At 35.5% G+C, this 26,552-nt stretch overlaps 1 protein-coding gene across 2 annotated transcripts in view; it reads right to left on the bottom strand.

Moving 5' to 3' along the window:
* LOC120540126 (adhesion G protein-coupled receptor A1) overlaps nucleotides 1-26,552 on the bottom strand; it is a 671,523-nt gene that overhangs the window by 368,922 nt on the left and 276,049 nt on the right. For both annotated transcript variants that reach the window (XM_039770625.1, XM_039770633.1), the window contains 2 exons: nucleotides 5,838-6,002; nucleotides 5,252-5,450 (listed from right to left, as the gene is read on the bottom strand). In XM_039770625.1, the coding sequence (XP_039626559.1) occupies nucleotides 5,252-5,450; nucleotides 5,838-6,002 (364 nt within the window). The remainder of the gene's footprint in view (nucleotides 1-5,251; nucleotides 5,451-5,837; nucleotides 6,003-26,552) is intronic.

Raw genomic sequence — 26,552 nt, 5'->3', positions numbered from 1 at the left:
TTGTTCATAGGATGCAAAGGCGTTGTCTACATAAAGATCTATAAGCAAGTAAATTCCAAATTTTTTCCAGATATTAAAAACTGCATATGTTTGTGAAGGTTGAAAGAGGTGGTTCTCTTGCACAGGTGCCACAGATAGAAGCTTCTCCGTCTTAAAATGCTTTCTACATTGGTTCCAGATTCTAAGTGAGTGGAGCACAATTGGGTTATTTGTATATTGCCGATAGCGTGTGTTTATTGGAGCACAGAGCAAGGAATACAAAGAAGAACTGCAGGATTTTACTTCTATTGCGGTCCAAGCCTGTATGTTCTTCTATTTGTGTCCAGGTTCTTATCGCCTGTATATTTGCTGCCCAGTAATAAAACTGGAAGTTAGGTAGAGCCATGCCGCCTTCTGCCTTTTGTCTTTGTAAGGTCGCTCTTTTGATGCGTGGATGTTTTGAATTCCAAATAAATGAGGTTATTGTTGAATCTAATTGCCTAAAGAATGATTTATTAATGTATATTGGGATGTTTTGAAATAAAAAAAGGAGTTTATGAAGAATATTCATCTTAACAGTGTTAATTCTTCCAGCTAGTGTGAGATGAAGGGTTGACCATCTATGCAAGTCTTGTTTAATTGTTTCCATGCAGACGGCGAAATTTTTTTGATATAGAGCCTTATGTTTACTTGTAATGTTTCCCCCGAGGTATTTAAACTGTTCTGCAATGATAAAAGGTAGGGTTTCTAATCTAATATTATATGCTTGAGAATTCACTGGAAAGAGTACACTTTTATTCAGATTAATTCTGAGACCAGAGATCTTTTGAAATTCTGTGAGTGCTGCTAAGACTGCAGGCACAGAATTTTCTGGGTCAGATATATACAGTACCATATCATCTGCATATAATGAGATTTTCTGTTCCAGTCCTTCACTGCTAATCCCCTTTATCTGATCAGTATTTCGACAATGTATTGCCAGTGGTTCAATGGCAATCGCAAACAGCAGCGGTGACAAGGGACATCCTTGTCTAGTGCCACGTTCTAGTTTAAAGTAGTCTGAGCAAATGTTGTTCATGCAAACTGAAGCTTCTGGGTTAGTATACAGTAATTTAAGTCAAGTTAGATATTAACCGAAGGACAAACTGGGACTGCCAACCAGGGCCATGTTACCACAGGGTACTAGATAGAAGCATTCCCCTGGCAGAACTCCCTTTTGGACTGTGGAATAAAAATTACATGTCCCCCTTTTTCCTAAGGGTTAACATATGGTCTATCATATGAAGGACTGTTGAGCAAGAATGTACTCTGTGCTTAAAGTGCAAACTGCTTTTTAAGAACCTCTGTTTTTGTTTTAAAATAGCTGTACGACTTATTAGCCATAAGATGAATTATGCTAGATAAAAAGAAGAACTACTCTTTAAGAAGTACTGTTTGGGTCAGGGTAGGGACACTGACTTAAACATATCACAGGCCTGTTGAGATCTTCTTAACTGCTGAATGGCGCTACTGGGAGAAGGCTCCCCTGTCACTCAGGAGTTCCATCTGACCCAGAAATGTTTCCCAGCTATACCTTGGATTGATAGGGTGATGACTGTCAAGCTGGGCCTTGGTGAGACTGTAGTTAATATCATTTGTGCATATGTTCTCAAGTGGGCTGTGAGGAAGAGAAGAAGAGTGTTTTTTTGGATACAAATGGCTAATAAGCTTAGAGCAGTACAAAAGGGAGAAAAGGTGACTGTTAGTGATGATCTAAATGGGTATGTGGGAAAGAGTAGAGAGATGACAGGGTACATGGAGGGTGGGGAGGTAGGAGAAAGAAATGGGGAAGGAGAGAGCACTGTATATTTCGCCTTGGTATCTGATTTGGTAATATAGTACAATTCCTCTTAACCGGCCACCTTGGGACTGAACCCATTGCCGGTTGCCGTTTTGGCCAGTTAATCCGACACATACCTATTTTCATGTAGAAAAATATTTCTAAGGTATGTACTGTACCTCTTCGACATTACTGAAGAAACCATATCCATTTCGTACAACGACTGGACACTGTGGTGTAGCAGGTCCACAGCTCAAGTCAAAAAGGCCACTTTTTAAATAAATAATCACCACACTCGCGGCTTAGCAAGGGGGCGTGGTATGTGTGGCCGATCGGTTCACGGGGAATTCGTGATACAAAGTGCACAGGTGAGGAGTCGTTCGCATTCGTAATTCTTCCCTGGAACTGCTAATTGCCACATCTGATCCACGTCCCCGTGATAAATAGAAGCACGAGGCAGCTAGGGGGAGAACAGGAAAAACCGTGAGGTTAGCGGAGAAGGAAGCAGGTAGAGGAAAGCCAGTGCAGGAGAGCGAACGAGAGAAATCAGATTCGATGGAGCAAAGGCAGGCAGCTGGGAATGAACCCCTGCAGAGGAGTGTTTGGCCGACACTCAGTGGGGCTGAAGAAAGCGGTCACTCCAGCTGAGCGATCACGGAGCTGGAGTGACTGGTATTGAAGACGACTGGCCGTCACAAGGCAGAGGCAGTCGTGGAGGCTTTGGGCTGGTTTAGCCCCAGTGTGAGCACCCTGGCCGCTGGGGAAAGAACCCAAGTCTCGGTCCGGATGAAGCCCAACATAGCCAGGGATCGGAGGGTTACTGGACCAGTGTGGAAGGCAGCTGCACCTGCAGGGGAGACGCCAGGTAGAAAGAAGAAGGCACCGTGCTTTGGATTTTAAGAGACTGCTTACAGTCTCACCTTCCAGGAAAGAAGGAAGTGCATACATATAATATAAAGAACTCAGGATTAAAAAAATATATATATTTTATTTTATTTTAACTGGCTGGTTAATCCGTCGGCTGGTTAATGCAAGGCCAGTTAAGATGGATTGTACTGTAGTTAGCTTATTTTTGAAAAGAAATTAGTTTAGCTTCTGACTTACAGTAATGGAGAACAAGGCTGGGGAGGATTCCAGTCAAATAAAGCAGATGAAAGATAAGCAAGGTGTGGTTTGTGTGAGCATGAAAAGATCGACAATAGTTGGAAGAAGTACTTTAAAAAGCTGTTCAATTAAGAAAATTGAAGGTTAGTACCAAAATAAAGGGCTAGTACTAAAAATAAGGAGGGAGGAAATAAAGGAGGCAAATGAAAAGAATGAAAAACAGACAGCAACAGGACTGGATGAAATACGAGCAACAACTGAGGAGAAGGAGGAGTAAATGTATTGTGGGATCTCTTGCAGAAGATCTATGAACAAGAGAGAATACCAGAGGAAAGGAGGAACCGTGTGATTGTTCTTGTTTACAAGGAGAAAGGTGTTACTCAGTACTGTGGAAACTATAGAGTGATCATATTGATGTCATACACAATAAAAATTTGGGAAAGGGTTATAGAGAGAAAGCTTAGAGAACAGACCAACACAGAGGAGGAGCAGTTTGGTTTTATGTCAGAGAGAGGAACAACTGATGGAGTCTTTACAATGAGACAGCTAACAGGGAAGCATCGAGAAAAACAAAGGCTTACGATAGAGTGCTGGAGGGAGGCTCATGAGATAGAAAAGCATACCAGAGAATTACAGTATGTGAGGATTGCCAAGGATATGTATGAGTTAGTGAGGACTGTGGTTAACACTGTGGTTAACACTGTGTTAGGGTATCAGACAAGATCCCAGTTAGAGTAGGTCTGCGCCAGGGATCTTCTTTAAGTTCTTACCTCTTTAATCTGGTTATGGATGTGTTGAATAATTGGATAAAAGACAAATCCCCCTGGTGCATGCTTTTTGCTGTTGACACTGAGTTGTGTTGCACAGTGGAGAGTAAGTTGAAATAATGGAGAAGGGCTTTGGGAGATAGAAAGTTGAAGATAAATACAAAGAAGACCGAATATATAAGGTTTAATAATAAAGAGAATTCAGAAGTAAGCCTGGAGGGACTGCTATTGAAAAGAGTGAATAAGTTTAAATACCTAGTATCAGTAGTAAGTAGCTCAGGATTTAGAGTGTAGATGGAGCAATTGGAAAAAAATATCAGAAGTATTGTGTGATTAAGGGCAAAGGTTAAAGTTAAGGTTTTTAAAGACAGTGGTAAGATCAGCAATGAGGTATGGAGCTGAGACATGGCCAGTAAAGACAGCGCAAGAAAAAATGTCAGATGTGGCAGAAAAGAGCGCAGAATACATAAGTACAAAAAAGAGGGTGAGATATCTGAGAAAGTACATGAAAGTAGGTTGATGTGGCATGGACACGTGATGAGGACAGACAATGAATATGTTGGCAATAGTATGATTGGAATGGAAGTATTTAGAGAAAGCAAGAGTGGCCAAAGCAGAGGTGATGAATGAAGTAAAAGAAGATCTGAAGGAAAAGGGCATGATTGGTGAGGAAGTTTGAGAGAAGGTTGAGAGATGGCCGGAGAAGGGTGATCAAGAATATCAATCCCACATAGAAGTGAGGAAAGATGATGAAGGAGAAGAAGGAGAATTCAAATATACTTGGTATAGTACAACTTGAATGTCATGTATTGTTCAAGTAAACAAATTTAGAAAATTTAAATTTACTAAGTAGAGAGACACTGAAAAAATCTTCAATTTACAAAAGTCCTTTAATTACAATGTCCTTAACCAGCCTTTTTATACTAATTATGCATTAAACTTCAACAGCTGCAAATTTTCTAATAGCTTTAGTACCTTTGATAAATATGTTGCTGAGATATTATTAATTTACTTCCCTATCTACTAGTGATACACACACGGACATTTAATCCTAATTATCTGCATATATTACTTTTGTATATCTTTAAAGCTAGTTGTCATATAAACTGTACCTCTATTTCTGAACCTGAAATTATGTCAATAACTGATTCAATTTATTGTTTCAAATTAATTTATAATTAAAGAAAATTGATGAAAATATATTGCCATACACAACAAGGCAATTATTATCATGCAAATAACAGTAACCTGTAAGGCATGACCCTGAAAACATCTCACATTTACAAAAAAAAAAAAAAAAAAACTAAAATGAAAAGGAAAAACAAATTACGGAATCTGGAGTTTTTTATTCGTATCATGAAATATTTAGAACAGGAAGGAGTCAGAATAAGAACAGTCATAAGAGGTCTGTTTAAGACATAATCCAAATAATGCACAGCATAATACAAAAATAATTCTGTATCATTGAATAATCATATCTGAACGTAAAAAGATATTTTTCTTAAGAAAAATTAGTAATTTCATATATGTTCATGAAGTATACTTATTGTCCATAAATTAAATTAAATGACTGAAAACTTACCTGGCTAAAAGCATGGAGTACACGTGTCACTTCATTGGAATAAGGACATTCAGAATAATCATCCTCCATCCAGTGACCAGCTCGGTCACATCTACGAAAAGCTCTCCTTTCCTTTAAGATGCCATTAGAGGTCACAGTGCCAAAAGGATACTGCATGCAGGGTAGGAATGCAGTGATACCTGCAAGTGTCTTTGGCCACCTATTGTAAAGTCAATATGTCAATGCTACATTTCAAACCAAAAGGTACTGCAGATTATGCTCTGTGCAAAAATGTATCTACTGTCATGTTTTTAATTCTTGAAATGTAATACATGGAGCCTAGCTTAATTAAATACTAAACTTCCCGATACCCCCACTAATTTAAGTTGTCAAACTTCATTGTTAAGGATAATGAACAAAATGTGCTCAGAGTTACAGAAAAGAAAAGATATTTATACAAAAATCGTAAACTAATGGTATCTATAAACAAACTTTTCTTAAATACAAGTAGAATAATCTGAAATATTAATCCTTCCATAAATGCTAAACAAAATTTCCTAAATAAAAATTAAAACAATATATACTGTAATTTTTCAGAAAAACAAACCTGAACTCTCCTTTATTGTTGATGACCCGTTCTGCAGAGCAATATGGTGCTGAAGTTTCCAGAACTACAATCTCCACCTTGCTGGAACTGTTCCCACGGGAGCTGGTGACCAAACATTCCCAGTCTCCTGATGCCATGACGTCAATGTTGGAAAGAATCAGTTCACTATGAAAATTTTAGAAATATGCTTTGGGTGAAATTATTCACAAGAACAAAGGTCACATGGGAATATGACTCAGTGAAGTTCAAATCTAAGAACATCTGTTAGCCTATACCGACCAGATTATTATAAAAATTTAGATAATCTATTACTCAGGTGCTTTCTTGCTTGTTTGAACAGATTAAATAGATACAGTTTGTATCATGGCAATTTGTTAAGATTAAAAGTGGAGATTAACAGAGCCGTAGTTCTGTTTTTTATTAAAGCAGTGAGCTATATAGGGTGGTCCAGATCTAATTATGCAATTTTCATTATGCTATAACTTATTAAGTTTATTACATAGTAAATCACCCGAAAAATCCCGGACCATCGAGAAGTATGCGAACTGACGACATGAAGAATTGTCTTCACATTGAACTGGAATCGTTCACGCATAAATCAAAGTCATCCAGACGATCTGGATCTGCATAATTAGATCTGGACCTCCCAATACTTAATGAACAAAATGCAGCCTAACAATTCTAGATATTATCAGAAATATCACCATTTTAAACTTTAAAATAATTTTTTACATTAGAATAACGGCCTATACCCTGTGCACAGAATCTTGCCAAAAAACGTGGGTTTCTAACTAAGAGGAGCTGAACAAAGAAAACCTGTGTGAATTTTCTATGATTATCATAGAAGAAAGTCCACGTATATAAAATATATAAAATAAAATATATTTCAACTAATTCTGCAGTGTTTCTCTCTAAATATTCTGTATACCCACCCTTGCATCAACAATATATATACAGATTTAACTGGCATATACTTCTGCTAGAATAGCATTACTTTACTCAATACCCAGATGTGGAATAAGTGGGGCTGAAAATTTATAGGATGGCAAATTGCAGGTATTCCACAGCATCGTGTTAAGAGGCGAATTGTATGATAACTAGTTTTGACTGAAATTTGCCAAAGTGTTTTTTGCAGTGAATTTCCTGGATTCATTAGTCAACTTTATTGTCGAATTTGTTCCAGAAAATTTGCTGTGTTGCCAGCTTAAGCAAACCTTTTTTTCATGTGCACCATGATGCTTTGTGAAGCCAGTATGACATCACATAGCTGCAGCAGCCAATGTTGGATGGGAATGTAACTAAGTGATTTGCGGTACCTGCCTGATTTGCAACATGCATGCACAGTACTTTCATGCATGTGTACTGTAAGTGTAGTCCACCGCATACTTTACAGAACTGCCTGATAATTGTGGAAAATAAGAATTACTTTAACACAGAGAGTTTATTTCAACATATTATGCTGTACTGGTGAGGACCGATAATCAAAAATGGCAGTGACACTTGATTTCATAAAGGGTTCTAAAAACAAAGGCTGAAAGTTCACCTTGATATTAGTTTATTCTATACCCTATTATCACAACATACAGGAAAGGCTGATATACATACAAGTTAGGGTTTGTACTTTTAATACCTTTCTCCTACATCCAAGAAGAGATGTGGAGATTTGTAGGAAACTGTAATCCTTCAAGCTTTTTGCAAAAAAATTCACATGTAAATGATATTAATTGAATATAACACTGATTTTCTTTACAAAAAAAAGGATAGCCTGCTAATTCTCTTTAATCATAAATTGTGGTCCTCTAATAAGGAGTACTGAATATCCCTTCCTGCTATGGCAGGCTTTCTTATGTTGGATTGAACGCCAACTACATTCACAGCTCCATCACCAGACAAACAAGTGTCAAAATTTGTCTAACTACAATGTACAGTATATGAAAAATGTGAATGTCCATATAAGCTAGAACTGCTTTAGTGTGTAGAGGTTATGCCTTCACTGCAGGTCTGCTATGTTGAAAATGTGACAGTATTACACAAAAAAAAGATTACTCCGACATGCTGGTTATAGAGGCATAATTTTAAAGAAAAAGACACATTTGAAACTGCTAAATAAAAGGAAAGGGATCAAATGGGCAAAAAGTTCAGAATCACCATAAAAATTCCCCATCCAATGTCTGTGTTCTTTTGCCCATTTTAACATTTTTGTTTCACTGCTGCAGAAGATACTGATATTTGGTGTGTCAACTGAGAAGTATCTGTTTTTCAATTTCCAGACTATGATTTATTTAATTTCTTATACAGTGGTGCATACGGGTCTTTTATTTGATTTTCTATCCTGGTTCAGCCCAGTTTTCCCTATTTTTTTCCTTAGAACATCAGAACAATATAGACGAGAACAGGCCATTCAGCCCAACAAAGCTCACCAGTCCAAAAAAACATCAAGTCGAGTTTTGAAAGTCCCTAAAGTCTTACTGTCTATCACATTACTTGGTAGCTTATTCCAAGTGTCTATCATTCTTTGTGTAAAGAAAAACATTCTTATGTTTGTGCATAATTTACCCTTAACAAGTTTCTAATTATGTCCACGTGTTCTATATGAACTCATTTTAAAATAACAGTCTTGATCCACTATATTAATTCCCTTCATAATTTTAAACACTTCAATCATGTCTCCTATTAATCTTCTTTTGCCTAAACTGAATAGGCTCAGCTCTTTTAATCGTTCCTTATAATTCAACCTCTGTTATCAGCCTAGTCACTCTTCTCTGGATCTTTTCTAGTGCTGCTATGTACTTTTTGTAGCCTGGAGACCAAAACTGCACACAGTATTCCAGATGAGGCCTCAATAGTGCATTACAAAGGTTGAGCATAACCTCCTTGGAATTGTACTCACACATGTATTCAAACCTAACATTTTTACTTTCTGTGTGTAATAGTTTACATTTACTGACATTATATTTCATCTGCCACAAATCTGCCTAAGCCTGTATGTTATCCAAGTCCTTCTGTAATGATATAACGGATTCCAAATTATCTGCTAATCCACCTATCTTGGTATCACCTGCAAAGTTAACCAGCTTGTTACTTATATTCCTATTTAAATCATTTATATATACAGTAATCCCTCCTCGATTGTGGGGATTGCGTTCCAGAACCTCCCATCCGATAGATGAAAATCCGCGAAGTAGAAACTATATGTTTGTATGGTTACTTTTAAATATTTTAAGCCCTTATAAACTCTCCCACACTGTTGACATTATTAGAGCCATCTAGACATGAAATAAAACCCTTTAGTCAAAAGTTTAAACTGTGCTCCATGACAAGACAGAGATGACAGCTCTTTCTCACAATTAAAAGAATGCAAACATATCCTCCTCTTCAAAGAATGCGTGTCAGGAGCAGAGAATGTCAGAGAGAGAGCGCAAGAGAAAAGCAAACAATCAAAAAATCAATACATGCTTTTAAGTATGCCGAAGCACCGCGATACAACGGCATTTTTTAGAGGAGCGTCCATATCCCCTAGGCAAACAGCCTCTGTGCAAACAGCCTCTCTGCTTACACCCCCTCCGTCAGGCAGAGAGAGTGAGAGGGAAACAATCAAGCACCGCGTGGGAAGCATATCGTATATCATTGAGGAGTTTTATTTAATATGTAATACATGCTCTGATTAGGTAGCTTCTCAGCCATCTGCCAATAGCGTCCCTTGTATGAAATCAACTGGGCAAACCAACTGAGGAAGCATGTAGCATAGATTAAAAGACCCATTGTCTGCAGAAATTCACGAACCAGCGAAAAATCTGTGATATATATTTAGATATGCTTACATTTAAAATCCGCAATGGATTGAAGCCGCAAAAGTCGAAGCGTGATATAGCGAGGGATCACTGTATTACAAATAGCAGCAACCCTAGCACTGACCCCTGTGCAGCACCATTCTCAACATCAGCCCATTCTGATGAGGTTCCTCACACCATCACCCTCTGCTTCCTGTATCTGAGACAATTCTGCACCCATCTAAAAACATCACCCTGATCTCCCACTTCTTTTAGTTTGATGCCCAACATCTCATGTGGAATCTTATCAAATGCTTTCTGTAATATAACAGGAGAATATTTGCCATTTTCCAGTCCTTTGGAATCTCCCCAGTGCGCAGTGACTTCCTAAAATTATGTTTCAAGGATTTATATGTACTCACTAGCCTCCTTAAGAACTCAAGGGTAAATAATATCTGGTCCTGGTGATATGTTTAATTTCAACCTATTTAATCTAAGCATTACTTCTCCCTCTACAATTTCCAAATTCCTCAGTACCTCCTTAATAGTCCTGTTTACCTCTGGGAGGTGATCTACTTACTCACTTGCAAACACCTCAGAAAAATGTAAGTTTAGGGCACTATTTAATTATCTGTATCTTTTATTCCCCTTTACTATTTCTAATGCACCTGACCTCATTCTTGACTTTTCTTTTACTACTAAAATACTGAAAGAATCTGTTAGGTCTTATTTTGCCTTATCTGCTATATTCCTCTCCAACTGTCTTTTAGCCTCCCTGATATCCTTCTTAATGGTTGCCCTCATGTTCTTATACGTTCGACGATTCGCTTTGCAGTCATTAGTCATATATGCCTTACAAGCAGTTTTGTCCTTTGCAGTTTTCTTTTATAAATCTGTATTAATCCACTGTGGAGTTTTTTTTATTTCATACTGATTCCAATTTTAGGTATCTTATTAGTGTCTGTCCTGCATTACCTGTAAAACATTTTTAAACCTTTTCCACTGCTCCTTGACTATCTCCACACTTAAAAGCTTCTCCCAGTCTATCCTGCTTAGACTTTGTTGCATCTGGTCAAAATCTGACCTACCAAACTTCAACTTAACAATTTTAGTCTTTGTATCTGCACTTACAAAATACAATACAGTAGTTGAATACATTGAATTAAATCTTCAGCTTTTTTCTTCAGACAATCTGTTGCATGGAATAATCTTCATTTTGTGAAATAACAATAGACTGATGTGTCATTTGAGAAAGCTGTTTCCATTTATACACCCAGAATTGAATTTTAGTAATTGCAGTACCTTGCATATTAATGAAAGACAATTTACTTTATTGAATAGAATAACAGGTTTCGGCTATGCTAACACAATTGCAAAGGTTTCTCTAATAACCAATTAGCATTTGAACATGATTAATTAAGAATGAGTAAATAGAGTTTACCATTAGAACTGTGATATAAATACTGCTGAAAAGTTATGACAAAAAACGTTTATTAGTCAAAAACAAACTCATGAACAGTAGCATATATTGCAATATTATTAAATTTTGCTAAAATTAACAGATTCAATGTTCTATGGAAACAATAAAGAGTGAGTATAAGGTGGAAACTTTACTAGAGAATTTATTTTTCAACCTGAACAGATCTCTAATGCACAATTAAGCATTCTATTTGCCTTTGCAGAAATGCATGGTAGATAATAAATCTGTAGTGATGCCTGAATCATCTGCTTCTATCTATATTCCATTACAGCTTACATTTATTTATAGTTAACTTCATCTTACCCATAACTTCCTAATTTTCACTTAAATCTTTTATTATTGTCTGTTTCACCTTAAATATTTGTATGAAGAGTGCATTTTGTCAATATGCATTTCCTCCATTATTTAAGACATTCCAAAATAAGCTGTTAGGTTTTATTACATTCTCAAACCCATTTGATAAAATTCAGTGTTTTGGGAAATTGGAGCCTGCCACTGAAGCATGAAGCACAAGGACAGAAGGACACAAGCCCACCCGTACCCAGTCTCACTCTTAGCCAATCTGCAGCAATTAACCTAACACACTTGTCTTTTGGAAAATGGGACGAACCTATGAGAACACAGAGGACAACATATGTAGACAAAGGTAGAAAGTGCAAATTTTACACAGACTGACACTGGACATGGAATTTGAAGATAAGATGCAGGATCAATGAAGCACTAACCCCTGCACTAACTGTACCAACAAGCTCCAAATATACCATGCAAGAGTAATGTTGTAGTGTGTGTCTGCGCCTTATGATGGAATGGATTCCTTTCATGGTGCTACTGTAGCCAAGATGGTTATTTATCATGTACAAAAGGAAGAGAATTTGCAAAGAACAAAGTGAAAATCAAGAACTACTGTATCTTAAAGCGGAAAACCAGGTGTTTAATAAGTAAACTATCAAGTTGCCAACAAAGCACAATAAACAAGTTTCAAAATCAGATACAAAAACCTAAATTTGAAGTCAAAAGGGCTAGCCAAAATTTCCTAATTATAGTTGTTTACCCTTTTCCTAATTAAATGAAATAATTTTATGTGCTCAAAAGCATACTACAAGGATTGGATGTTGAGTGATGAATACCAGCATCTTATACTGTATAATTTCAACATGATGATGTCACATGCAACAACACTGGCACACCACATAACTAGCAACAGACTTCATCATCAACTACAGTGCTCCAGAAGAATCCTGAGTACAGAATCTACATCCTCTATTTTTACTCCATCTCTCTACACTTGCCTCCTTACCATGCTCATCCTAATTCCTTTTGTGTGTATACCCACTATAGTTTCTCCTGATCTCATTTAATATTCTTTTATTCTTCCTTCAACTCTTGCTTTTCATCTCTTGAACTGAACAAGGAATAAATAAACATTAAATTTAATGTAAAGTTTTTTTAACCAAAATTTATTATAAGCTATATTTTCATTTATATTTGTCTTAATTGATAATCTACCAAAACATTTTTTGCTGTTATGTTACTATCAGTGCTCTTCACATTATTTTCTGTATTAATACTTTATCTCTGCTAAGTCATATTTTACGTAAAAGTTACAGCTTGTACCAGAACTGGAAAGCATAAACATTTTAACATACCACCATTCTGAACTAAAGAAAACGTAAGAAAACACTGACATACACTTTTTATAAAATTAATCATGTTTAGGAGCATCATTTCAAAATTCAAAAAATGAAGAAAATTATATACACAATATCTACCTTATATAAATGTTTATACTGTCTAAATTGCACATTATTGTGTTAATACAACCATTCCACCTCAATCAGAGTGATCTCGGCTTTTTCAACTGTTTTTAAGATAAGCTTGTGTTTTCTTAATTTTTAAATACTTGCATGGCAGAAGAGTAGGCAAGACATCCTGGAATGAGTATACACAGTAGAATTTCACACTTTCACATATCCAGTGCAAAAAAGAAAGAGACCAGGTTAGAGGCCTAGCAGCTCCAATTAGAAGTACAGTAATTTGGATCTTTTTTTACTACTATAGCTATTGTGTTTTTGGTAGGACCTTTAAGCTCTAAAATAATCCTGGCAAGATGATGTTATTCCAATATGCAGGACATTGTATTTACAATTATTTACAATTATAAAGTTAAAAAACATTAAACCATTTTTATATCCAAAAATGAAAATCAGCAATGAAATGCATTAACAACATTGCTTTTATAACTCTATTTGTTTTTTTAAATATTTTTTGTAATATTAAAGCAATACTTGTAACAATTAATTATGAAGTTCTAACTTTTTTCTTGATGTTAATGTGATTTGCACAAATGGTCTCTTTTAAAAAATTATAAAGGTGCAAACAAACCCTGTCTTTAGTAAAAAATATGTAATTAATATTGTTATATGAAATATTGAGTATTCTAAACCTTTGTTTTTTACTCTGATATTATAATAGACCTTAAAAACTTCATACAGAGATACACACTAATGATAACAGAGATACTGTATAAGCTGTAAATTATTGATACTCCACTAATGAATTTTTTATGTGATGTTTTGATCTTTTTTTTAGCAATAGAATATGTTTGACATAGCTGCTTAAAATTACTGTATTGTACTTTTTAAAGTTCACAAATTTTTCAATAAGTGGAAGAGACAAAGCAGGACATTAAATGATTTTTGCAATAAGGTTGCTACCATTTGTATTGCAGTTTGTAGGTAGGATCTCAACTTTTTATGCTATTCACTACTAACATCAAATTATTTGTACTTTACTACAGTTATAAATGACTCATAAATGTTATTCATTAAAAACTGATGTTATTATATATGGCATGAAGTTTTGTTAGTAAAAGACAAATTTTTCAGAAGTGAAGCTAGTGTAGCCATCATGAAACTTCCAACAAGATTCTGAAATAGGAATTATTAACTGACTGATCATTTAGTTATCAGCTGAAACTGCAAGACAAAGACAAGCCAAACTGTAACTAAATAGCTAAATAAGGTAAACATAACTGATTTAGAAGCTACTTTCCAGGCTTAAACTCCTCAGAAATGTTTTGGAAGGGTTTGTAACAAGAATTTCATGCTCGAAAGTCATCTAATGTTACTGAGTTGAAGCAGATCACTATAAAGAAAAGGTTTAAAAATATTTTAGTGTAGTCACAAACATGTCTATAATTATCTTCTCAACTCAAAGTAAGAATATTTTTTTTTTTGGAAAAAACATGATTAATAGGTTTTCTGTGCTGAAAAATTTTTAAAATTTAAAACACAAGCAGGAGAATAGGGTTTGAATTGTGTCCCTCTCTTATATAAGATTTGTATTTTCTCCAAATCCAAGGTTTTCTGTGCTAAATTGTTTCAACATGATTCTGTAAGTGTTCCCTGCAATTAATTGGTGTAGCATTCAGAGTTGGCTCCTTTGTGTATTATATTACTCAGATTGGCTTTGACTATCCTGTGACCCTGTGCTGGTATAAACTAGTCCAGAAAATGGCTATCTGAATGATTAGATTTAAAAGTATGATTTGCCATTATTCCAATTAAACATATGCAGAGGAGTGTTTTCATCAGAAGTTCAAATGCAGTATTAAATTTCATGTTAGCTAGTTCTTTGAAAAAGATCATCTCTTATATGAGAAAAAGAGGGGAAAAAAGATTAAAAGTATCAATTCAATACTTTATGGAAAGTAAACCTTCCAGTAATGCTTCTGCTAAGAATATTCTGTAAGAATAAAATGAAAAGTACAAAAGGAGTAGCAAAACTCTTTTATAAAATTGTAAGTTTAAAATGCATTTTTTTTGTCTTTTGCTATAATGATCTTGATTGTTTAAAAAATTATATTCTGTAATATTTTCCTTCCTTCCATTTTCCAAACCTGATTTTAATTACAGTGACAAACGCAGCTACAGATGGAACAGGGTACAAGACAGGGACCAAATTTAAAAAGTAGACCAATCCACTGAATTGCCAACTCAGACAATATGTTCACTCTTTTTATTTTTTGGCAATTAATTTAACATGTTTATTTTGGTAATTTACCATATTTTACTAAGATACTAACAGTCAAATTTCTACCATCACTAGGTGCGGAGAAATTCTCTGTGCCTAGGATTATCTAACATTCCTTATTCTTCTCTATTTTTTGTAAACAATCAATTAGTTTCTTCTAAGTGGGCTTAAGTAACACAATTTTATGATCTGCCACTACTAGGGAGTGTTCTTCTTAAAAAATGCTGTCCATTTAAAAATAATTTTTCATAATACTACATGTTTGAGTTTTTACACTGCATTAGTTTACTTGTCACCAGCTACTAATGCCCAGAGTGGAGCTAATTACCAAAGGCTCAGTTGCTCCATTTTAGGCTGGCAAATCTAAAATGCTAATTTATCCTAACCATCTCCCTCAGTTACAGATGAGCTTTGAAGTTTAGGTGGCAAATGTATTCATTGGTTAACTCTAAAGTATAAAGATCAAAAACTGGGTAGTAAACCATTTTGTCCCTTATTTTTCACACAATCTGTATCCTGAGAAAATGATAATATGGTGTTATATCCTCCAACACATAAAAAAGATGTTTAGAACATAATTGCAGAAATCAGTAATGCTATTGAAATAAGATTTACTAAACAAAAATAAATAAAAAAACGACTGTTACAAGATGATTAGTTTTTCAAAATGTAACTAAAACTATCCTCTAATTAAGTACTTCACAATAAAAAAATAGAAATAACAAAGCTTCATGCACCTTATACAGGCAAATTCTCCAGACCTAGATGGAAACCAACAATATTTTACCAAAAAAAAAAAAGAACGTAATTTACTGTAAGTGTTATTAAGTCAGTTAGAAAGGAAAAATTCATAACTAAAACACTACACCAGGGTTTTACTTCCATTTTTCTTAAGAAAAATAAAAAACTTTTAGAATACACATCCTAAGGCATATTTCCATTTTGTGTTTTTTACTTGTCAAATTTCCAGTCTATATGCTATTAAATGGATGAGTTTCAATTACTCAGAAGTTCTATTACTGATTACTCTTCTGCTTTAGTGTTGCATTTTACTGAGACCTAAATGCTTTTATACGTTTTGAGGTTGTCACTCTTCCTGGATATAATCTTTTCAGAGCTTATCAATGCTATGAGTTTTGCAATAAATGCAAAACAGATGGAATACGCTCTTCTATTAATAATAACTGTGATAGCACAGTGTTTCTCGCCTTACCTGGAATTTATTTTGGATAAATGCAAGCTGTTTAATATGATGAAGGAGTTATCATCAATCACTGATTAGTGTTTATGTGCCTCACGCAAATACTACTACTGCACTGTAACTCCAAAGATGTTCTACTAGAAATGCTAAATGTCTGAGGCACTGCTACAGGGACTTATCAAAAGTAGAACCCCTCTATAATACCTCTTAATTCTCTTCGTATAAACATAAATTAAAATTGGTCATGAAACATATTCATAGGTGAACTACTGAGGCTGTTGATAGACTACAGGATGGCCTGGACCACTCATTCTATGTTCAAATAAGTCTATGATAGAAGTCATATATTACATGTTATATTAGTTTATGGCAGAGATACTACATTATATTTATCAAATACAATAACTAGCCATTACCTGGCTTCACCCAGGATATTTTGTCAGATAATGGAGAGTTTGTTATTGTACCATAGGTTAATCAAGTGAATCAGAAGTACTCTGTAACTAAGCGCTTTTCTGTATACAATATCTGTAGGTTTTTTTTTACCAAAGGCTAATATTATTGCCAGTGTAATGTAGTGGTTAAGGTTTTAGATTTCAGTCCCTAAGGCTTTGGTTTCAAAAACTGCTACTGGCATTGTGTAACAATGAGCAAGTCACTTCATCTGGTTGTTTCCCAATTGGAGAAAACAAGGAAATGCACCAAATATATCTCAGATGTTGTAAGTTGCCTTGGATGAAGGCATAAGTCAAATATTAAGTAATAATAATAATATGATTGGTTCACTGTTGATGCTTACTCTTCAACATGCTAAACACAATTGTCCATGAGGGAAACATTCCTGCATTAAATCAATTCCTGCTTTTTCATGGTTTTCTGGTGATGGTCACTGGAAAACACAGTTTTACAGGAAGGTGTGTTCTTCATGGGGCACCTCTAACTTTTCAGCGTATGATGGATCAGATCCCGCGTCCTCATTCTGAATATTCCAGGGCATACCTTGACGATGTCGTGATTTTTAGCAACGATTGGAAAACACACTTAGAGCAGCTTCAAGCCATTCTTGAAAGCTTGAAACAGGCTAGCCTTACTGCTAACCCTAAGAAATATAAACTGGGCATGTCCGAGATTCATTACTTAGGCTAGTCTATGGGCAAGGGTTTACTTAGGCCACAGTTAAGGAAAATAGAAGAAATGCTTGTTTACCCGAGACCTGAGACACAGAAACATAAGCGCTTCGCTATTACTTGTGGGGACGGAACTTCACTTTGGTAACTGATCATGCTCCACTTCAGTGGTTGTGTCGACAGAAAGATACAAACTCTCGTCTAATGAGATGTTTATGTTTTTATGTTGTTTAAATAGAAAAAGATAATAAGCTGGAATAATGTCAAATTTAAGTACAATATTATCATTATTTTATTTTACGATTTTCACTTACGCCATTCATTCAAATACAGTACTTTCATGCTTTTCACCAGTTGTTTATAGTCAGTCAACCTTATATTACACCTGCATATATACAGTACAGATTACAAGCCACAGTTTTTCCTAAGAGATAAAAACGTCAAAAAAACTATGTACAAAATAACCAAAACATAATCTAGACAGGAAAGCTGGGTGAATATTAATCAGATGCCCTGACAGTGAGCTCAGTGTCCTCTCAAGATAGTGTCCAGTCTCTGCTTCTATTGTTCCTCACTGACCACTGACCTGCCTATAAAACCCTGAACCTTTACTAGTATGAGATGCCACTATTTATTAATATCTTTCATTTTTACCATATTGCAGTTTATTAATAGTAAAAATATATAAAGCAAACCACTTCATGAGCTAAATGGAAAATAGTACTCTCAGTTAATTGCCCGTAAATAAATTCTATAATGTGTTTAATTATAGTATACAGTTTAAATAATGTTTGTTTGTTCTCAGTCATACAGCTATTTCATAACATGATTTTATGGTTTTATTTTTCCACTGCTGCACATTTCCTGTTCAGAGTTACTACTCTGGTAACATAAAAGGTTGACATTTTCAGCCATATTTAAAGAGCATTTACTCTGAAACCATTATAGGGAAATACTTTTTCCTAAATACAAATTAAACCACAAACTGTTCTGTCTAGTGTTATACAGTCCGTAAATAGCAGCATTCTAAACATAAAACAGCTGCTGATCACTGTGCATTTTATTGGATTCATGACACATATAAATATATAATTAGACAATATCAAGGTCAGACCATTATTTAGTCCTTTATTATAAGCACATTTATGTAATATTAGGATTTGAAATCAAATATCAATAGAAACAAGTTTATAGGCAGTTTACAGGTTACAACTATAAGCAAAAGCGAAAAATCCACTGTAGCAGTATTTAAAATAAAAATATAAAAAATTGTTATACATACAATCTAGGGTGTGGCCAAAAATAACCATTTAGTTCAACTGAGTGGATTCTTTAAAAACAGATGGATAGATTTACACATATCTCTTGATATCAGTTAAAATAGTCCTGTAAAATAATTAATCTCATCACTCATCCAGTCGATCTTTACATTAAATAGGAACAACTGTTTAATTAAAGTCATTACTATTACAAACAAGGGTGGCACGGTGGCACAGTATGGAGGAATATTTCGGACAAAATGAAATAAATAAATAAATGCGTAAATAAATAAAAGTACTGTGAAATGTGAGCATAAATAAATAAATGTGTCATGAAATGAGAGCCTTAATAAATAAATATGTCATGAAATGAGAGCATAAATAAATAAATGTGTCACGAAATATGTTTTTCGTTGCTTATTTATTTATTTCATTTTGTCCGTAACATTCCTGCAAACCGTCATGAAATACGGCTTGAAATAAAACTGTCACTTTCACTCGTCAAAGTTGAGAGGGTGGGCTCTAACACGCCCTCTAGTTACTGATTGGTGAATCGATAGCACATGAATTAATTAGAAAAATGCTTACTACTGCCGATTAAATGGATTCTGCCGAAGATATTACGTATTTCAGAGAGAGAATTGAAGATTTATCGGAAGAAATTACAAGGTGTTCTATTGACTCAGCTGGAATATCAAAGGATGGACGTCCAGAGCAGGGTACTGCATCACCTGAACTGGAGTGTAGTAGAGTCTGTTCCACCTGTTCTTCGATAATTTCAAAAACAGTTTCATCTATATCGGAGTCTAAAAGGGCCGCCAACATTGTAATTTCTTCCGATAAATCTTCAGTTCTCTCTCTGAAATACGTAATATCTTCGGCAGAATCCATTTCATCGGCAGTAGTAAGCATTTTTCTAATTAACTCTTGTGCTATCGATCCACCAATCAGTAACTAGAGGGCGTGTTAGAGCCCACCCTCCCAACTTTGACGAGTGAAAGTGACAGTTTTATTTCAAGCCGTATTTCATGACGGTTTGCAGGAATGTTACGGACAAAATGAAATAAATAAATAAGCAATGAAAAACATATTTCGTGACACATTTATTGATTTATGCTCTCATTTCATGACATATTTATTTATTAAGGCTCTCATTTCATGACACATTTATTTATTTATGCTCACATTTCACAGTACTTTTATTTATTTACGCATTTATTTATTTATTTCATTTTGTCCGAAATATTCCTCCATAGCACAGTAGTAGCGCTGCCGCCGCACAGTAAGGAGACCTGGGTTTGCTTCCTGGGTCCTCCCTGCATGGAGTTTGCATGTACTCCCCATGTCTGCGTGGGCTTCCTCCGGGTACTCCGGTTTGCTCCCATAGTCCAAAGACATGCAGGTTAGTTGCATTGCCAATCCTAAGTGTTCCCTATTGTGTGCTTGGTCTGTGGGTGTGTATATGTGTGTGTGTGTGTATGCGGTGGGCTGGCACCCTGCTTGGGATTTGTTCCTGCCTTGCGCCCTGGGATTGGCTCCAGCAGACCCTCGTGACTCTGTGTTAGGATATAGCAGGTTGGAAAATGACTGGCTGACTAACTGTTATAAACAAATCTTCCTAAATGTTTGACAAAATACAATTAAAATGTCCTGGATAACTCATTAAACATACTCACTTCCTTTTAATAATTACATGCATATGCATTATTCTCAAGAAACTAACTTTTAAAGATCAGCTATTGCATTAAAAATAACAAATGTTCAATATTTGGAATCATGCATGGTATGTAATAGAGGCCTTATGAATTGACCAGAATTTGATTCTCCTGTAGAAATGTATTCACATTGTTTTAGGCTTTGTACTTAGAAATAAACTAATGCAAACAATGGAAGATAATGCAAAGTCCACACACTTAGTGCTAGGCCTCTCTTAAATTAATTCAGCAGCTAACCTCCAAACTCTCCAATCCTATCTTAGCTGAGTAGTGTAAAAGGTATACATGCTAAATCATTCCGGTGTGACACCAATAATATCTTAAATGGATTACATGTAACATAAAACATGAAGAGGTTAATGGAAAATACAGAATTATGTAATGAAAACACTCTTCACTCTGACACCTTGAAACATTGCACTTTGCTTAAAAAAAATAAATCACTGAACCATTTTAGTAGGGGCAGCACGGTAGTACTGTGGTAGTGCTATTGCCTTGCAGAAAAGAGAATAGGGCTTGTGCCCCATTTCCTCCCTGCATGGAGTTTGTATGTCATCTGCATACTTTGCTTTCCTCCCTCAGTCCAAAGACATGCAGGTTGGGTGGACGGGCGATACTAAATTGGCCCTATTGTGTTGTTTGTGTGTCTGTCTGTATGTTTGCCCTGTGAGGGACTGCTGCCCTGTCTAAGTTTGTTCCTGTCTTGCAACCGGGGCTAGTTGGGAAAGGCTCCAGCACACCTGCAACTCTGCTCAGGACTAAGGGAGTCAGAAAATGACTGACGTTTGACTACTTCAGTGCAGGCAATTTTGCAAAGGTGATGGACTGTAAATGTAAAGATTTCCTATGTAATTCCTAGAAAAGGCTATCAGCATGATTGCATCATTTAATCACCAGTGTACCCCCTGTATAAATATGAACAATTGCACTGCGTGCTTCAAGGTTATTATAGTTAACGAAAACTAAAATCAAAACTGAAACTATCATTAAAAAAACATTTTCGTAAACTGAAAAAAAATAATTAACAAAAACAAAATGAAAAACAAATTAAACGAAACTATTAAAGTAGCTGGAAAGACTAACTGAAATAAAATAATAATTTACTAAAATTTTTGAATGAATATTCTTGCCGTTAGTCTTTAACCCTTGTAAATTTTAACTATAAAACAGAAAGTCATCCACCACGAGCCGCCCGCATATATTCATCCAGTGATTGGCGGCTGGTGATGGAGGACGGCTGTTCACACAGCATTTGCGGTGACAGAGCAAGCTGAGTGTGGGTGCATAAAGCATGAAAAATAGAAAGCGATTTACGTGCCGCCTTTCTTTGTGCTTGTTGCATATCAATATGCAATTCAAACGGCTGAAATCAGAATGTGCTGGTCAACAAAACGTGTACCATATGGACAGAAAATTTACGAGTGAGTAACATTTCAGTTTATTTCTCAGGTGTCTGCTTTTTGTTGACAGTAATTCACCTGCCACTTAGCACAAGAGAAATCGTTTTTATTTTCTTATATACGAAGTGTAGAGAAAGTATAGTAATGATGAAAAAATTCAACCTCGATATTTTGATGAATCTTGACGTTATAGACTAACCAGTGTCCAACAATACTGTTTTTTGGAATTGTGTGTGTACGGGTGTGCATGTATGCATGTGTGTGCGTTTGTGTGTGTGTGTGTGTGTGTGTGTAAACACTATAACTCAAAAACGCAACTAGATAGATGGATGAATTTCGGCATGTGTTTGTTACACCACAATTGTAGATCTGTATTAACTTTTGGGCTAAATACATCACCCGGAAGTGGTACTTTATCTGAACACATACTCGTTTTTTTTTTTATTAATACAGCTGCAGAGTCCGATTTATTCAACTTTACTTTTATAATAATTGTTCAATATATTATTAATTTGATTTATTGTTGATGGTTCCTTAATGTACATAATATAAAAATATAATAATTGTCTTGCAGTTTCCTCCTCAAATATCCATCCCCATATATGAGTATACAAGAAAGTCGAGGGGAGACCACTCCTGGTTTTTGAAAATAAAATGCCACTAATCGAGAGACTGACTAAGTCATCATACAAGATCAGCATATTGTTGCTGACCAATCACTTTTGCTTTAAAAACATCGTTTAACAACGAAGCGATACAAACAAAGTTTAAGAGTCTGACAAGTGATGAAAAACTACTAATGGGTTTTTGTATTTATTCCATATTTATTAATTTATCTTTTTTAGTTCATATTCACAACTCAAAATACCTGATGTTGTGAAAGTAATCCATTACCAGAATTATATTTTAAAATATTTGTCTCCCTTTTTTCAATGTTTCTCTCTCTCTCTCAAAATAGATAGTTATATGATAGGAATATCATATTCTTTTTGTTCTTAACATTTGCCTTATCATACATATTGCATACCAGGGATTTTTCCTGCCTTGCATCCAAACCTGCTGCGGTAGGCTCCAGGTTTCCTGCAATCCTACTCTGGATAAACAGATTTAGATAATGTATATGTTGTTCTTAATCTCAGACACTGTCTCTGTTGTTTTGTGCCTGTCCATACTCTTATTGCCTGCTCTTGCTCTACTCATTATGGGTTTACTGTTCTTATGGTGGGCTATTCAAGACTCACCACCCCTAACTTTGACACTACATACTTGTTATTCTTTGTTTCCCTCAATACAGCTAGGTTGGGTTTGCACACTGGTTCAAGTCTAAGAGCCCTGTTCTTCCTAAGCCCCTGTGATTTTCATGAGAAAATATTTTAAAAATTATAAAATTGTTCATATTCAGTGTCTAGTTTTGACTATGGTTGTTTTCATCAGACAAAATCAAAACCAGATAGTAAACCAGACAGTATAGTAAGCTTTCACTAACATTAAACTCATATCCAAATCTGTTAAGTGTACAGTTCTAACTCCGTAGGTGCTCCATACCATAATTACTAAAACTAAAACTGAAACTAATATATATATAAAAATAAATTAGAAATGTCTTTGTGAAATAAAAACTAAACTAAAACTAAAAATACACGGTGAAGGAAAACTAAAACTAAACTGAATTTCCAAGTAAGGTCAGAAAAAATATAGAAATAAAAACTAATATAAAAAAGCAAAACTATAATAACCTTGGTGTGCTGTAGTTTAGACTTCCTAAGTAGCCTAGAATAAAATGATCATCTAAACAACTATATGTAAAAGTAAATTTCATCCCAATGATTCTACAAGGAGTAATTTAGAAAAACTAAGATTCAGCCTGTTATAAAACTGAGATTAAAATTTAAAATTGTTACAGTAAATGAATCTAGTTTTAATGACTACAAAAAGAAAGAATTCAACCACTTTTAGTATAATGTAGATTAAAGTTTAAAGGAAGTATCAGAAACGTAAAAAGGACTAAAGCACTAAAAAATTCTTTATTTTATGTGATGAATTACTGGCAACACAAAAAAGTCAGGATTGGCAGACAGAGAGAGAGAACAATTGCACAACAGAAAGAGAAAGAAGCTGTTGTGATTGCAGTACAACCTCAATAAGTATTTCTATAGCTTCCCACATGGTTCAACTTAATAAAGAGGGAAAATCCCACTACATTCTTAAGGCAAAAGGTGCTTTTATTATTGAATCTTTTATACCACTGAAGAGTTTGTTCTGGAAAAAAAAAAACTATTTGCACATGATTTGAGAGTATTGTGTGAGATTATTTGAATTTTAATTTATTCCCATACACCCGCAATAAAAGAAGAGAAGCCTTGCATTTATCTTCTTATTTTTATAAACATGGCTACAGCTGTTTGTTCTCTGATTGGTGTACCTAATTCAGGGGAATTCTGGGCCTGTCCCAACTGCATGGGTGAAAGAACAGGACCTAATCTTTCATGGGGTGCCTGCATACTGTATATACATACAGTACATAGTGTACATCAGACAACACAACATTCCAGAATAACATTTTTTAGTTAGTGTTTCTAAACTTCTGCATTGGTCAGATATGCTTTGATGTTTTGAAGCACTCCCTAAATATAATATGCAAAGTTTTAATGCAAGCACACAGAGAACCAGAATAAGTGTGACTAGCAGATACTGAGATGGCATGCCTAATAACTAAAACAAATCAGCAAACATTAAATTTGTAATCTTTATTTTTTTTAAACCAAAATAATGCTTATTAGTTTATAAGTATAACAATTAAAATTGGTGTTGGTATAAATGAGTCCCAGTACTGTTTCTTGACACACTGTTGTCTGAAAGTTGGTGTTGGTATAAATGAGTCCCAGTACTGTTTCTTGACACACTGTTGTCTGAAAGTTGGCTGAAAGTACTCAGTGTCAGTGTATTAGAAAGAGGATGTGAAGCTTTGGTCATCAAGGCACTTTGTTTTAATTGTATCCTTTGCTACTACCTCCAGGTGGTCTAGAGTGCATCCCATGAATGAGCCTGCCGTTTTTATTAGCTTGTTAATTCGGTGGGCCTGTGTTGAAGTGATGTTACCAGCCGAGAACACCACAGCATATAAAATTGCACTGGCCATCACAGAGTTGATGATGGTGTTAAGAATGTCACTACCCACATTAACGGAATGCAGTTTCCTGAGAAAAAAGTGCCTAATCTACACTTTCTTATAAAGTTCCTCTGTGTTACAAGACCTAGTCAAACCTGGCATTGATGTTGGCCCTCAAGTACTTGTAGGACTGCACCACCTCAACATCTACTCATTGAATAGTGACCAGACATAGATGCTGTTAGTGTGGAAAAAGTAAATAACCAGACCCTTGGGTTTTCTAAGTTACAGATAATTATTTCTGCTATAAGAAACAATGTTCTCCACCTGACAACTATACTCTGTCTCATCCCCTTTAACAAAACACCTCATATGTGCAGGTGACATGACCTGGTGTTATATTTCAACTCTGAGGTGTAAAGAGTGAAGAGAAATAGAGACAGGACTGCTCCTTGTGGTGCTCACGGTTTGCTCACATCCACATCAGAAATACAATCCATGACTCTCACAAATTGTGGACTGCCTGACAGATACTCCATTATCCAGAACATTGTAGGCTCATCCACCTGCATATCTCTGAGCTTACCCCTTAGTAATGGCTGGATGGTACTGAAAGCACCGCAGAACTCAAAAAACATTATCTTTACAGTGCTGACACCTTTGTCCAAGTGAGAATAAGCCTTGTGGAGCAGATAGATAATTGTATCCAACATTCAAATTTTTGTCTGATAAGCAAATTGCACTGGGTCCAGGTGGTCTACTACAAGGGGACTCACATAGTCGATAACCAGCCTCTCAAAAGTCTTCATGGTGTAAGATGTAAGTACCACTAACCTGTAATCATTAGGTGAATTGGTGCCTACCTTCTTTAACACGGGAACAGTGTGGGATGTTTACCACAGCAACAGCCCTTTCTGGAGCCTTAGGAACAGACTGAACAGGTGACCGAGGATACCACAAAGTTGGTTAGCACAGACCTTAAGAATCCATTTGGTCCTGCAGCTTTTCCTGAGCGTAGCTTCCTCACTTGTTTCCTTACTTGGTTTTCAGCTATAGACAGCCCATACTCATTGTCATAGGTGAATATATCACTGCTCATTCCAGTTGATGTGGTAAGAGTTTTTGATGTAGTAGTACTGGTGTGAAGAGACTTGTCATTGGAAGAAGGTGGCAGTGGGAGGCGAAATCTATTAAACATTGGTTGAGGGTGTTAGGAGTTAAGTACCATGACAAAATGGAAAAAAGAAAAAAGGGCAGAGATTGCTACTTAACTTGCCACCGCTGTTAACCCTTTGCATAGTGTTGGTACACTGCCGGCTCCATCAGACAACACGCTATTAAAGGAGTCAAGGGTAACTGTGCTGCAAAGGATTTTCAGTTATGTAATTTGATATGGTGCAGCAACAACTGTGTTCAACAAGTCTGAAATGCCACACAATACAGAAATCACATAAGGTAACATCGTCTTTAGCATGTAGGTGATGAGTGTGACCTTTGATTGCAGAAAATGCGAGGAAAGGGTGCAAGATTGCTGATATATTAAGGTTGTTTTAGATAATTTAGAGGGGTTCTGCTACCTATGTGGCATGATGTATGAAGATGCAGGGTGTTGAAGAGTAGCT

Source organism: Polypterus senegalus, chromosome 1 (assembly GCF_016835505.1).
Source record: "Polypterus senegalus isolate Bchr_013 chromosome 1, ASM1683550v1, whole genome shotgun sequence".
Taxonomy (NCBI): domain Eukaryota; kingdom Metazoa; phylum Chordata; class Cladistia; order Polypteriformes; family Polypteridae; genus Polypterus; species Polypterus senegalus.
This window is presented reverse-complemented; position numbering and strand designations above follow the sequence as displayed.